Here is a 14,849-nt window from a genome sequence, read left to right as displayed (position 1 = left end):
CCTCAGGGAAGCCTACCTGGACTCCCTGACAGGGGAAGTCCCACCCGTGTCCCCCGGGATGGCACCCAGTGCAGTTTGTAACAGTGTTTCACTGGCATACTGCCTGCTTCCCCCTCTCCTGCTCTCCTGCTATAGGAAGGAGAAACAGCCTTTTCTCTCCTGTGTCTCCACCATGTCAAAGGAGCTGCTGGACACGCAGGTCTCCAGGGAGATGAAAAGCCACCCCACAATTCTCTCCCCACTTATCAGTCCACCCCGCCCCTGGCCTCTAAAAGAGGGAGGGTGAGAGCAGCTTCCGCCCACTGGCCCCCAAAGGGAAGTGAAAGGAGCCAGGGACTTGATTAGGAAACCTGGCACCAAGCAGGAAAGGCCACTAATGAGCACCGGGGGACAGCATGGAGGGCGGAGCCCAGGGCCTCTTCACAGGCGGCCGGGATGCTCGTCAGGAGGCGTGATGGATGACTGTCATTTGGCAGCCTTGGGATTAATGATCTGGAGGTCAGAGGGGAGAATTCCACAGGGCAGGGTCACCGCCCAGGGCAGAGCATGAGACTTCTTGCCTTTTGATGGCAAACTCTTTTCACTGCACACAGGCGGCTGCCCTCTGCCTTGCCGCGCCCCCCGCCCCCCGCCCCCGTCCTGCTGAGACCCCACTGCCTGCCTGGAGGACTTCAGGCCAGTCTGATTCAAGAAGGGCTGCTTGTTTTGGCTCCTCCTGCTTCTTTCCCCTCAAGGTGTGGCATTTTCTTCTCAGCCCTGGCACATCAGCCTTACCAACTCTTTCATAGAGTAATTCAAGCCAGAGAATAGAGTGAATGGCCCCATAATTATAACGAGGAAGCAGATGAGCCTGAACATGTGGGACTGCTATGGCGGGGCGAGGCCTCTTTTCGGGAAGGAAGCTGAAGGTCTCCAAGACCTGTGTTAGCCAGCTGGTCTTTGGAGGGTCAAGGACAAGGGGGTCACAGAATTAGATTAGAAGATTCATAGGTAAAATGGTAAAACCAGAGGACAGCCGGTGTATTCCTAAGGCACAACTCGTATGTTGGTTGACTTTCTCTCCCTGTGCTGTTCGGGACAGTGAACCTTATTCCTGGCATGAAGGCAGGAGCCTGATGTGGCCGACCTGGTCTCCTGGCAGGACAGGGCTGGGGTCCACCTCCTTTCAGAGGCCTGCTGCCCGAGCACTCTCACAGCCCTGCGTGGAGACTCCAGGGGGCCTACGCCCAAGGTCCCTTGAATGGGCCCTAAACTCACATTCCAGAAACTTCCAGGACATCTTCACATGTGTGCCTGTTCACTTCCAAGTCAGAATGTTCACACTGAGCTCCTCTTCATCCCCTAAGCTGGCTTCCCTTTCCCACAGCTTCCGCCTTCTCCAGCAACACCATCTCCCCTCGAGGTCCTGGGCAGGAACCCCAGAGGCAGCACTGGCTCCTGTTCTCTCCTCCATCGCCACCTTGTTATTGAGGAGGCTCCACTCAAAGGCATCCCCTTCTCCGGCCAGCAGCCCCCACCCCGGGCCAGGCCAGCCTAGCTCAGTCAGACGCCGCAGCCACCTCTTTGCCGCGCACACATGCACCAGCTTGCATGCTGCTGCCGCACGACCGCACGCAAACACTGCTTGTGCTGCATTGCTTGCTTCCTTGTTAAAAACCTACAGACTCTATGCCTGGCACATGTATGTATGTGCTCAATAAATGGCATCTTATAAAAAAACCCAACAACCTACAGACTCTTCCCGTCTAGTCTGCCCGTCCCACCCACATACTTACTTTCACAGCATGTGCTCCCCAACATGCCGTACAAGGTTATGTAGGAGGCATTTCCAGCATTTCTGAACAACGCACTCTCACGCCAGTTGGTTGGGTCTTGTCACCCCCAGACCAAGCTCACTTCTCCCCGTTTTGCTCTGTGCTCACCCTCTTTATCAAGCCTAGAATGACCTGCCTCCATGCAAATCCTCTCCACAATTCAATGTTCATGCCCTCCAGGAAGAACTTTCTAACAACTCAGTTCCCATGGATTTCTTTCTTCGTTCTCCAATTTTCTTATTATAATCCCTACAAGTTCAGCAAATAATTATTCTGTAATTGTTTCCTGTTCATCTGGTATCCCAGAAGGACTATAAGCTCTATGAAGGCAGGCACTGTTTTTCTTTCACCACACTTTGAATATTGTAGTGTTTATACATAAAACTACCACACAGACTTAAAAAGAAAAATACTTCTCAGAGTCAAAGCAACACCTCTGTGGTAAACCAAATAGGAACCTGGAACATTTTCCTCATGCTTACGGTATGCCCACCAGAATCCAGCCCTAGCTTTAAGGGTCTAGTGGTGACAACCCTCACCAGAAGTCACCTCCTCCTCTCAGGTTCCAGCAGTTTCATTAGGGTCATGACCCTTAGTGAACAGATGGGGGAACTGAGGCCGAGTGTGGTTAAGTTCTTTGTGTTCAGGTCCCTCACAGATGAGACTAGCAGCAGAACCAGAGATGGAGAGCTCGGGATTTTGAGAAGGTGCAGGAATCATGACTTCATTCACTGGGGCCAGAGAAGGAGAAACATGTTCAATAGGGGCAAGTGGCTGGGTGTGTGCCATATACAGAACAGGCACGGCCGAGTTGTGCCCACGACAGAGGACGTGCCTGGCTGAGGGAGTGCTGTCCTTTAGAACAGTCACCTTGGAGAGCCAGCCAGCACATGATTTTTGGAAGTCCATTTGCAAAGACCCTCCGAGTGCATTATTTTCATTTCAATCTCTTCAACGGTGGTAAATCCTCCAATGTAAAGGGTGTATTTTACTTTTAGAAATGGTTATTCATGGAGACAAGCCAGGAGAAAGGATGAAGTGACCAGGCTGTTTATACTGATTTTGTTCGTAGATGACGTGTGGCCATAAACCATGAGATTTTCTAGTGTGGTTCAAACTGTCTCTGAAGGGAACTTCACAGAGAGGAATTATAAATTCACTGAGTGGTCACTGGACTAAATATCTAGCCATCTGAGATGCCTCCTTTGAAAGAATTTCTTTAATAGAAATTCCATTAAAAATTAGCCTTTTTATAGTCACATGGAATGTGCCTGCTTCAGGCTGAGAACATGCCCGGGGACAAGGGAAAGAGCAGTAGATATGGGACCTGAGAAGCCAAGGAAGGGGCCAAGTGGAGTCTGAAGTCAAGGCTGCAAACCTAACCGAAGACTCACCTCTTTCCAGCCCTTCTGGAAAGAAACGACAGGCCAGCAGAGCACGGAACCCCGGAGGGGATCCCTGCAGGCCCGCTCTGCCGCTCAGTCCCACCCTGGGCACATGTGGGTCTTGCTTTCCCTCACACAGAACATGGCCTGGCCAGGCACCCTGGTTCCAGAGAGCAGGTGGATAAGGGGAACGGTGCTTTCTTCCTCATGGCTGGCCCTCCGTGGAACTGCTCAAAATAGGCCCGGTGCAGGCTGCCCCTCAGTACTGTCAAAAGCAAAGGTGAGGCTATTCGGAGTGCTGGCTCTAGAAGACAGTATGGTTTCTCTCACATTACCCAGATAATCCAGACATAAAACCTGCCCCAGCTTTGATTCTTCTTACAACTACGAGACAGGCAGGTCCCTCGCTGGTTTGCTCTGTGCTTGATGGGCTTTCCCAAGCTCCAGAGACTCAGCTCGGAAGAGAGGGAGAAGGCCTTTCAGCTGAGTTGAGCTGTCTAAACAGGAAAGAACCGGTGTGTCATCCTGGGGTGGGGTGGGGATGAGGGATCAACACATTCAGGCCTCAGTTTCCCCACCTGTGAAATGAAGAATTTGGACTAAATGACTTTCAATTCTAAAGTACTGTGAGCCTATGAATGAGAATTTAAAAACCAAAACCAGCACTTGTAATTGTTACCCAAGGGAGGGTGACTCAGTTTTGGGGTCCTGCCTGAATTAAGGGATGATGTTACCAAGTGATTAGGGATCTTCTCCTGTGAAGGGTACACGTGTAGCTTGAGGCCAGGTCTCAGAAGTCCAAGCCCGCAAGCCCTGGCTCTTTCCCCAGCCTTGCAGAGAAGTGCGGGGCCTCTGTGCTGCTCCCTGGGCTGGACTGTATCTTCCGCTAAGGAGGCCCTTCACCTGAGAGATGTAAAAACAACCTGCAGAGAACCAGGGAGGGGGCAAAAAGCTGCTGCGGAGAGCTCTTTGCGGGTCACTAGCGTTGGCCCTGCAGGAGGCCGAGTCTGGCCCAGCCGCCTCCCTGAAGGGGTGTGAGCACCTGACAGGGCAGCCTGCAGACTGGAAGCCTGCGGACTGTCAGTCATTACTATCAAAGCGGGAGCTAGGATTCAGAGTAATTAATCATGCTCCCTCTGACAGGAATCCAGGGCCTTATCTGTACCCCAAGAAATGCCACTGGTCTCCAGTTCCCTCCTCAATAAAGGAGACTGACAGTTTCAACAAAGAGGCCCTTTATCAGATTTCAGCCAGGGAGCCTGAGGCAGCCCGGGGGACGATGTGGAAAAGGCTTTTATGAGGGCCAAGGACCCAGTGCCGCTGCGGGTGCTGCTCGGGCTTTAACCCTCGGTGGTGGGATTGCCGCTGCAGACCGGCACTAGCAGGCCAAAGCCAGGTTGGGGAGCTTCCAGCACAGACGGAACCAAACAGAAGCTGCTCCCGGCACCTTGCTCTCCTGCATGCCACTCTGACTGCAGAGACAGAGCTGGGAAGGGGTGAGAGCAGAGGGAGGGAGGAGACGGCCTTCTCAGGCACTAGAGACAAAGCTGAGAGATGGCAGGAGTGTCAGAGGGCAGGCCACTCCCTTCCCACTGGAGAACTGCACAGCACGTCCCAGTGAAGACCAGAAGCAACTGGGGGCAGGGACCGTCGACAGAGCCACATGGCTGCCTTCCTGCCTGCTGGTCAGGGGTGCAGGCCCAGGACCCAGGGTGTGGCCCTGCCAGGCCCCTCACTGCTTTTTCCTGGCTTAAAAGACTCATTAATCATTCCCATAGCCTGTCAAGAGAGCTGGGGCAGCCCACCAGAGGGCCTGAGGAGTTAAGGTCCAGGGGAAGCGGGGAATGCGCACAGGCAGGTGCGCCTCCTGCCCATTCCTCTGCAGCTTAGCTCTTGCCCTGCTCTGCTTCTGCTGCCCAGGACCAAGTAGAGAGATGAGCAGTGGTTTCCTCCACCTTGTTTATGTAGACAGTAACTGCCACCAGGAAGCTGGGCAGCAGTGTCTGGTGGTGTGTAAAGCAGGGTGCAGCTATGCTCCACAAGACAGGGCAGAGGGACATGAGATATCCTAGCAGCGGACTGACTGACAGGTGTCCCTCAGCCCTCTACCTCTGATTTCCTACTGAGTGGGTCGGAGTGACATGTGGTACAGCAGATCCATGTAAGTATATAGCTCGCTGGATTTCTGCTTCTGTGTATACCCCTGAAATCATCCCTCAGATCCAAATACAAAACATTTCCAGCACCCCAGAACACTCAGGCCCCTTCCCAGTTAACAGGCACTTCTTACCCACCTCCAGGAGGTAACCATCCTGATCTGTATTCCCACAGGTGATTTTCTTGAACTTTATATAAATGGAATCATGTAGTATATATCCTTTTCTGTCTGGCTTCCTTTGTTGAACATTTGGTCTGGAGAACCACCCCCGTCTACAGCAGCAGTCCATTTTTTTTTATTGCTGTGTGGTATTCTATGCATAGAATGACTATGCCATCATTTAGTTATCCATTCCACTGCTGATGGACATTCTTTCCAGTTTTTGGCTCTAATGAATGGTGTTGCTGTGAACATTCTTGCATGTGTCTTTCAGTGAGCATAAGCACTGGTTTCTGTTGGGTATCCACCCAGGAGTGGAGTTGCTGGGTTGGCATATGTTTAGTGTCAGTAAATATTACCAAAGAGATTTCCAAAGTGGTTATGCCCATTTATGTACCCATTAGCAATGCATACATGTTCTAGAGGCACCACAACCTGAGAGGATCATTTTAAACCCATCAATCCTTTTGATACTCTAACACAGACTAACTGCTTCAGGTGAAGTTCAACAGTGTGAGCAATGTTTCATGCTATTATGGGTAGTAATAAAATAATGGTTATGGCTGTGCTATCTCCTTCCTTAAAACCTGTGTTCACTAAAGTTCGCTAAGGAGCTAGAAGGAGGTGGACTGTCGAGTATTCTCTGCTTTGCCTGCTGCTGATCAAAAGAACTGGCTGGAATCTCCTGGAGGGGAGGGGTTAGGAGGCTGGCCAGGGAGAGACGAAGTTGAGGGCCTTTGGCCTGAGCAGAGAACGGCAGTCTGAGCTTCCACTGCCAGTCCATGTCCTTAGCCTCTCAAGACCCAGTAGGTTTTCCCAGTGTTAACGTAGGTCAAATCCTTGGTCTACACATACCCAGGGATGATTTACTGAATACTGGTTAACCTTGGAACAAAAGAGGCAAAACTATCCACCCAAATTTCACCAAGTGTTAGAAGTGTCAATAAAAGATTTTGAAAGTGAAGAGGCTGAATTCAATGACAAAAGCGAGCTATTCAAATTAACCACGTCTTTCAGAAACCAGATCCCTTTCCATTATCATGATAACTGAGTGGTTATAGGGTATTAAATGACTATTAAAAGTGGAAAAAAAGAAAAACTGTTATCAACAGCAGCTGAGTCACCCAGAGAGAGAGAAAGCTCCAGCCTCAGACAAAGGGGTAAATCCTAAGAAAAAGATTTGCATTTCAGACTTTCATTTGGAGATAAAGTTAGAAAATGAAGCCCCAAAGCCTATTTCATCTGACAAAGACAACATATTTTAGTCTATCAGGAAAAGTGTCCACAGCAGAGACCATTTACTGCAAGACACAAAGAATATATGAGAAATTGCCTCCACCAAAAGGCAAACAGTATATGTCATGAACATTTCCTTGCTTCAGATGGATAGATAAGCACACAACAGAAGGAAAAACACTCAAACTGCACTTCGAGGCAGACCAAGCCCTTTTCCCACAGTAAATTCTTTGTATGTACACATCAAAAACAGACCCAACAATCCATTTGGGAAAACCAAGGTCAGTTTGCAGCCTTGAACAGAAGTGCTGGGGGAGGGAGGGCAGTTCTCAAGGGGAGGTCTTGACAAAACTTGTCTTCCACCAGACCAAGCAAGTTCCAGGTCCAGTGTGCCCAGCTGGGGAAGGGAAAAGAGAGTCTTGCTCGTGACTATGCTGGGTATTTGCAACATACCATTAGGGCTTCTGTCTCCAGTGCCCGCAAGCCCCATCCCATCTTGCCTTGACAGATGGCAGTGTCGTGCCATTATGAATCTTCACATCTGCCTTTCCCTGAGAGATGGGCCTTCCTCTGAGATGAAGACTTCTAGCACCGTGAGTTCTGCCCCATGTTAACTGCCAGAACCTACCGGACACTGGTGTGTAGAGGCAGGCCAGCCCTCTCCGTGGGGCTCAGAAGGCTGAGGGAGAGACGAGGCTTCCACTGCTCCAACAGAAGCCATGGAGCTGTTGGTGCTGGGGTCAAGTTTCTCAAAGGCAGTGTAGGAGAGGGAAAGAGCACTTGCCTGGGAGTTTGGGGACCAAGTGCTAAATCAGTTCATTGCCTCAGGTAAGTCACTTAACCTGGGGGCTTGGTCTCTCCACCCCAGAGCTGGAGCTGTGGGGAGCAGCAGATCAGAAAATGGGTTGAAAGGCTTCTGTAAAGTGCATGGGAAAACGATAATAAAAGCAATAGCAAAATCCTCCACCTCTTCCTCTCTGACGAGGCTACACTACAGGTTCCCCGCCCAGGGAAGAAGAAAACAGGCTTTTCTTCCTCACTGATGAAGGAAGAATGGAATTATTTATTAGCCTTTACTTATCAACCTTTTAAATGAGTCCCCCCCGTAGGGTTCCCCTGGGAAGGCAGTGATACCTCCGAAAACCACCCGCGGTGAGTTAAATTAGCCAGAGAATTTGACTTACAGGTTGGCTTTATTTTCAGCAAAGATATGTGTATTTTACACACACACACATGCACATACACACAGTTAAAGGTGAGCAAAAGGGGGCATCAGAGTTCTGAAATCTAACCAATCTTCCTAGAGAAACATATGGAGGGGGCAGAATCAAAAGCCACAGGTTTAATTCAATTTGAGTTCAGTCAGCAAAAGAGGAAACATTATTATTCAGCAAGGAAAGAGGAGAAGCACTTGGTTTTCACACTATTTTGATAGAAAACTGGTAACAGGGCTTCTCTTGTGTTCTATTTTTTGGTTGAGAGTGGCACATTATCTGTTGGTAGCTCAACAGATACAATCGTGGATAAATACACAGAACTTCAAAGAAATTTCCAAATTGACTCTAACTGCACCCTGTCATTTATTGATAAGGAAACTGTGATCCCCCAGATGGGGAAGATCTGCTCAAGATCATGAAGGGAGGGGTGTTGGCCCTGTCTTTCCACTTAGTCTAAAGCTCTTTTCCCCGTCTACATGCCTCCAGACAGGGCTCCAATAGCTGTTTCCTAGGCAGGTGGGAGGCAGTGAGCCCAAACTTCAGACTCTTCTGGGGCAGTCTGCTCTGCTGGTGGGGGAGTCACCAGGGTGTAAGTCACCCAGGTCTGGCCTGGGAAGCAAGGTGCCTTGAGCTGAAAGGCCCATCTGTTGCAGTCAATTCACCCAAACATGTTAACAAGTGAAAGAGACCCAGCACAAAGCAGCGGTTATGGCCTGGCCCCCTCCCCCTGGACAGCTTTTTTATCACCGGCAGCTGTAGTCATTTGGGGCAGCCTGCTGTGTGCCGCCTCCCTCTGAGCCCCATGCACTTCCTCTGTGGTGTAGCCTGCTGTTGTCAATGCTGCCCAGCCCCACTTACAGCCCAGGCAGTGTTACCAGGCCTTTCAAACTCAAGCCATTTTCAGTGGCGCCTCACAGGAGCTCTCTGATGAACTCGGAGGATGAGTTGCTGCCCTGCTGCGGAGGTCTGTGAGGCTTTTCCTTGGACCCGTCTAACACAGTCTGGCTCCAGAGGGCCCCTAGACACTCCGATTTGGGAATGACAAATAATTCACTGGTGTCTAGGGGCCCTTGGCCTCACCATTCTGTGAAAAGCAAAGACAGTAGGCTTTACACGAGTAAATATGGAATCTGCTCCTAGACCTCTTGAACTACACACTCTAATTTAGAATATCAGACATGAGTTTTCCAGGGAGGAAGTCAGTGTGAATTCACAGGGAACAAGCCCCACACTGTCTCCCTGCCTCAGGCCCCGCCCTCAGGTCAACTACACGCTGCTGCCATAGCAAATTTCCTAAAGCCTGGCTCTGCTAACATGTCACATGTCTTAACTTCAGTAACTCAGCTATGTCCACAGCCTGGAGTGCTAAATTCTTGGCCAAACACAGCTCTTCACAGGTTGGTGCGAGCTGACTCACCCAGGCCACAGACAAGGGTTCTTCCAGCTGGGCCTAGGACACACCTGCCCCCACGGTTCTGTATCACCTGTGGGGTTTCCTCTGCTCCAGTGGAGCTGCTGCTCCTCAGAGGCCACCCCTGTGCAGCCCAGCCCAGGACAAGGGTCCCAGCACTCACGCCCCCAACACTCAGCCACAGTAGGGATGCTGGCGATATTGCCTGGCACAGGCCCCAGCGCACTCAGGTACTGCTACCTGGGTCGAGGTAAGATGAGTTCCATAAAGAGTTTCTCTGCAGAGGCATTTTTACATCTTCATCCTCTGTCCCATCCTTCTATGCCAGTGGTTCTCAACAGGCAGGCAATTTTGTCCCCCAGGGGCATTTACAATGCCTGTAGACACTTTCAGTTATCACAACTGGGGGGATGCTCCCTACAACAAAGGGCGGCTATCCAGGCCCCAAAAATCAATATGCTGAGGCTAAGAAATCCTGCATTAGAGTAACTAACAAGTGGCAAAACTGACTTGACTGCTGCCCTTCTGTTGGGGATGCCAGCTAAGACTGAAATGCCTAACATACGTGCTGGAGCCAGAAGATCTGCTCATAAATTGACATGATCAAAGGGAGTCACTCATTCTTGCTTTTGGTTCGCTCAGAAATATACTACACGACAGTCTGGCAGTTCCCAGGATTCTCTCAGCACATGCTGCTCTACTGCTGACTTCCAACTCCAGGGCGGCCATCTAACAGGGGCAGCTCAGCCTCCCTGTGAGGGGCCAGCCGAGTTAGAAAAACACTAGGACTTCTCGTACAGAAAACATGTTCCCAGCACCACCCTGTCTGGCGCTGTGCTAGCACTGGGGACATAAAGAAATGACAAAGTGGCTGTCCTCAATGAGTTCCTAGTCTTTACACAGCAGCAGTAAACAATACCAATCTTCACCCTTGGCTGGGCTGATTTAACTTCCATTTTCTTTTAAAAATCCTTTGAGAAGGGAGAAAATAAAGTAGCAAGTAAAGCAGTGGAGCTACACCTCTGATTAAAATCTATATTGCTATGGCAGCCCTCAGAGACAGGAGCAGCTTCTGGGTTTGCACCAGCTGGGCTTGTGGAGCTTGTAAATAATTAAAAGATAATTGGAAGGGGAGACCAAAGTATTAACTGGATTTCTCTCTCTCAGAGCAACAAGGGAGCTTCACTGCTGCTGCTAGTCACATTATCTGTTGGGATTATATTCTTGTTTTTTAGTGACACATGCAGCTCCAGATAACAGCTGGAGGAGTAAACTAATCAGGGCTGCATAGGCTGTTAGGATAGGCTTGGAGATGGGGGGGGACCCAAGACTCAAAACTTTCAGTTACCTTTGCAAGCAAACCAGCAGTAATAGGCATGCTACTGAGAAGGCAATAAGACTTTAGAAGGTAAAGGAAGGGGAAGGCGGGAGAGAGAGGGGGAAGGGGGTTGGGAGGAGAGGGAAAGAGGGAGAGAGGGGAGGTAACTCAGAATGTTTAAGCTGCTGGGGGCTGCCATTAAAGCTTAGCCTAGGATAAGAGGAGGGTTTCCTTCCCAGGTCTCAACAAAGGAGCTAACATAGAAACCAGATAGAAGCAGGGTCTGGGGAAGAGGCTGGTAGGAGCAGCTCTCTCCTATGGCCCTGTCCCAAGAGTGATAAAAGTGGAACTGCACACGTTGCTGAGGACCTTCTCTTAGGCTGCATTTCTGGCCGTGCTTCTTGAGGGCTGACCAGCCTGGTGAACCCATTGCTATGACAGGATCAAAGCCAGGAAGTTGAGTTACTGGGCTCAAGGCTCAGTCACACAATGGTCCCAGCAGAGATGTGCGGCTGGTGGGGAGGCAGCGGGTACAGGGAGAGTGAGAAGGACAGAAGGACAGACAAGAAGGAAGGCCCATGGACCCTACAGCAAAACTGCAGGAATGCCCCAACCAAGCCAGTGGATGCAAAACCCAAAGAGCCACTGGGTAGGAAAAACAGTTAAGTTAGCCTTTCCTTTTCCCGATCATCTCAGACCCTCCCAACCAATCCTGAGAGACCTCTAGTCTTTCACTGGCCTTTCTCAGTCTCTGTAAGCCTAGATGTTCCAACAGGAAGCCCCACTTACTAGTTAAGTGATGTCTAGGGTTATAATAAGGCTCAGAAAAAAGTATGTTTGAATTTGAAATGACTCCAGAGATGAGTTAATCAGAAGAAGACTGACAAAAATAAGGCAGAACCAGTGTGGATGATCATTCCATCCACTTCCTGCCCAGGTCCTCTCTGTCATCTTCAGTCTGGTTGTCAATTACTCAGCTTGGCCTGAAAGCAAATCAGTCGCAAATGCTCTTGCTCTCCTGGGCTAAAGGATGCTGGCACTCTGTAGGGAGGATGGCTAATGGTGACTTGCACACAGTAGGCACTTGATAAATACTGAGTTGGAATGCTGAGCATACTGCATACTCACCCCTCTTCTGCATAAAGATGAAGAGGTCATCCAGGAACTCTTTCCTTTCCGGATCACCGTCCAGTTCATACAGCTGTGATCCCAATCCCCCCAGAAGAAAACACAATGAAAAATTCCATCTTATGCAGGAAGTCTTACATCAGAGACACATAACCATCTGAATGACTACAATGTGACTCAGAAGCCACTCCTGTCCTTGTTTCTTGGGGAGCAAGTTCAACAACCATTACCACAAAGGAAGCGTTACAGACCTTGGCGAAATCTCGAGAGATCTCTCTTCCCCGGCCTCCATCTGCATCATCGCTCCAGGCCAAGCCACCATTCTAAAGCGGAACAAAAAGCACAGAGTTCAGAAGGAACAGAAAGAGGGTGGCAGAGGACAAGGCGACCATTCAGGGGCAGATGAAGGCCCTCAGCTATTGGGCTGCCCTGGCACACACTGCAGGAGAATGCCCAGGTAACCGCCCCTGCTATACCTACACGGACTTTCTTTTCCCCCAGTGACGGTTCCAACATAAGAGGCAGTCAGGTGGAAGAATCACCTCCACTTGCTGGGAGAGGGTGGGTGTTGCCTGCGCTCGTCCAGACAAGGACAGAAAGGCCCAGTTTTCTGACAACCTGCTCGCAACCCTTGCTGATCTTTGGAAGCCATCACTCTCAGACGTACCACTTTTCTGCAGGTTCTGTATGGTATGTGTTTGAATATTACACAGTATATTGTGAATATACCTGGCCTGGCTTCTCATTCAACACTCTAACTGGGGGGTGAAAACACTCTACTCACAGGGAACAGGACACAGATTCCCAACTGTGGTCTCTCAGTCAAGCTTCCCCACTAGAAGCCCTAAGTCTGGTGATCAGAAATCCCTCGTGATCTGAGGGCTCCCAGAGCCTGAAATTATTCCCCAAGGTAGAGGATCTGTGCCACTAAGGTGAAGTTCATTTTCATTAGCAAAATAATGAAAACCTAATCCTAATTTAATTGATTATGTTAAACCAAAGCCATTCAATAGAATAGGAGGAAATGGCACATATGCCTTTGTTCATGTTCTTGAAACCTGCTTCCTGCCTTTATTCAGTTAGGTAACTCTTTTCCTCAAGTTAGGTAGGCATGGCCTTCTGGGAGAAGCCTTCCTTTCACTCCCAGCTATGCTGGGTCCCCTGGAAGCAATCTCTGTACCTTTTAAGCTTAGAATTTAACATATTATTTTGGAATTATCTATCATACTTACTATATTGTAAGATCCTTGAGAACAAAAGTGTCTGATTCGTCCTTGTATCCCCAGCATATAGCACACTGCCTGGCACTTAACAGTCCCCAGTGAATGCTCAATGAGCTCTAACCACTGTTAAAAGGCACTGACTGTCTATTTGAACCAATTAAGCACCTCTTCAAAAAATCTACTAACATATTCCATATAGGAGTCAATGAGAACCCCTGCTAGAGGGGAATATGAATGTCATAGCAGAAGTCAGCTGTTTACCCCTGCCCACTGGTTAGTGGAGGACCCAGTGGATGGGACTGGGTCCCATAGAGGCCGTCACTCTCATTTTTTCCCCAGGACCAGACACATGTGCCATCTGGCTGGCTGGGGATAGCTGGTAAGAGGCAGGTGGGATGGGGAGCAGAGGTTTCTTGGGAGGACATTCTTTGGACTGCACAGGGATCTGGTTGTACATCCATGCCAGTAAAATGAAAGTCCGGCCTAACTGATTCTCTCCCATCTCCCCCTTTAACAAAGCTTGCCTGAAAGCAGGAGGTATCATTTAGTTGTATTTTAGTGCCATACTTTGCTTCCCCCTACCCAAAGTGGGCTCTGCGATGTAGACCTGCTTCCTGAGGGCAGCCATTCAGCACACAATGAGGTGAGTATGACCAAGAAGTGACACCTGGTCAGCTGAACTGAAACAGGCTGCACCAAACTTCCCTGCTTATCGAGTAAAAGACATGTGCGAGCAAGTGCTCAGTGACTGCCACCTCACTGTGCCCACATCATCTCCCAGACTGACTCTGTAGAAATTTTACAACAGCACCTTCAGCTCAGGGAGGCCAATAACTAAGCAGAAGGAACACTATTTTTTTAAAAAAGCTAAGATTCACCCCTCCATTGTAATTACAGTCAACAGAAATCTGGTGGCATCTGGTGGCAACCAGCACAATGAAAAATCAAGATGAATTATGCCTGTCAGGTCAGCAGAACCAGACAGAGTCAGAGTCCCCCTTTCAAAGGATGCAGTAGGTTGCCCTAATGCCCAGCGATTTTATTTAAGCCAGTAATTCCTGCTGGAAAGTCAATTATCCCGGCAGCCCCTGTCGGCTGAAAGACATTTAATGGGGATCACTGCCGCTTCTGTTATGTCAGCTGTTAACCGGGGCAGCTCAGTTCCCAACTCTCTCTAGCTGGAGATCTGAAGCTGATTTTGTTCACAGGAGGACTCTTTCTTTGTCACTAAGAGAGACAAAAACACAGTTTTTTTGCTAATTACAGTAACTTCCAGGCACTCTGAATGCTCACTCAGAAACTATTTAACACTCAGTTGGGTGGGGAGGATGGAATCCGCAACAGGCGATCTCAGACGGGGCTCTCCGCAGCAGGAGGAGTGCGGAAACAAGCAGCCAGTGCAACCACTGTGATGATGTGTGAAGATAAACACCCAAGTGTGAGAACACAGCTCCGGGAACAGAAAACAGTGCCTTGTAGGATGGCGGCTGGGGCTGTCACGATCCCCTTTGCCCTCCCAGCTCTCCCCAAACTGCAACTGAATCCAAGCAGTGGGACGGCCAGAACTTGTACCAGCTCTGACAATCTACGTATGAACCACTTAGCTTAAAAATCTGCTTAGTGACAGGCTTTTAGCCTGAAATGCCAGTAGCTCAGTGACCACAGGGGACAGGGAGACTTGCTAGAACAAGACGGACACAGGACACTGAACAGTGAGCAATTCCACTGTGTATGACCCATTCCACAGACAGGAATGTCAGTTACTATTTAAAGAAAACACAGGGAGAAGAGCTGCCCAGG

At 49.6% G+C, this 14,849-nt stretch overlaps 1 protein-coding gene across 4 annotated transcripts in view; it reads right to left on the bottom strand.

Moving 5' to 3' along the window:
• Window positions 1–14,849, bottom strand: part of ARID3B (AT-rich interaction domain 3B) — a 52,289-nt gene that overhangs the window by 8,313 nt on the left and 29,127 nt on the right. For all 4 annotated transcript variants that reach the window (XM_037010145.2, XM_073212187.1, XM_073212185.1 and 1 more), the window contains exons 3-4: window positions 12,078–12,149; window positions 11,827–11,899 (exon numbers count right to left, since the gene is read on the bottom strand). In XM_037010145.2, coding sequence (XP_036866040.2) covers window positions 11,827–11,899; window positions 12,078–12,149 — 145 coding nt within the window. The remainder of the gene's footprint in view (window positions 1–11,826; window positions 11,900–12,077; window positions 12,150–14,849) is intronic.

This window comes from Manis javanica, chromosome 8 (assembly GCF_040802235.1).
Source record: "Manis javanica isolate MJ-LG chromosome 8, MJ_LKY, whole genome shotgun sequence".
Classification (NCBI taxonomy): Eukaryota; Metazoa; Chordata; class Mammalia; order Pholidota; family Manidae; genus Manis; species Manis javanica.
This window is presented reverse-complemented; position numbering and strand designations above follow the sequence as displayed.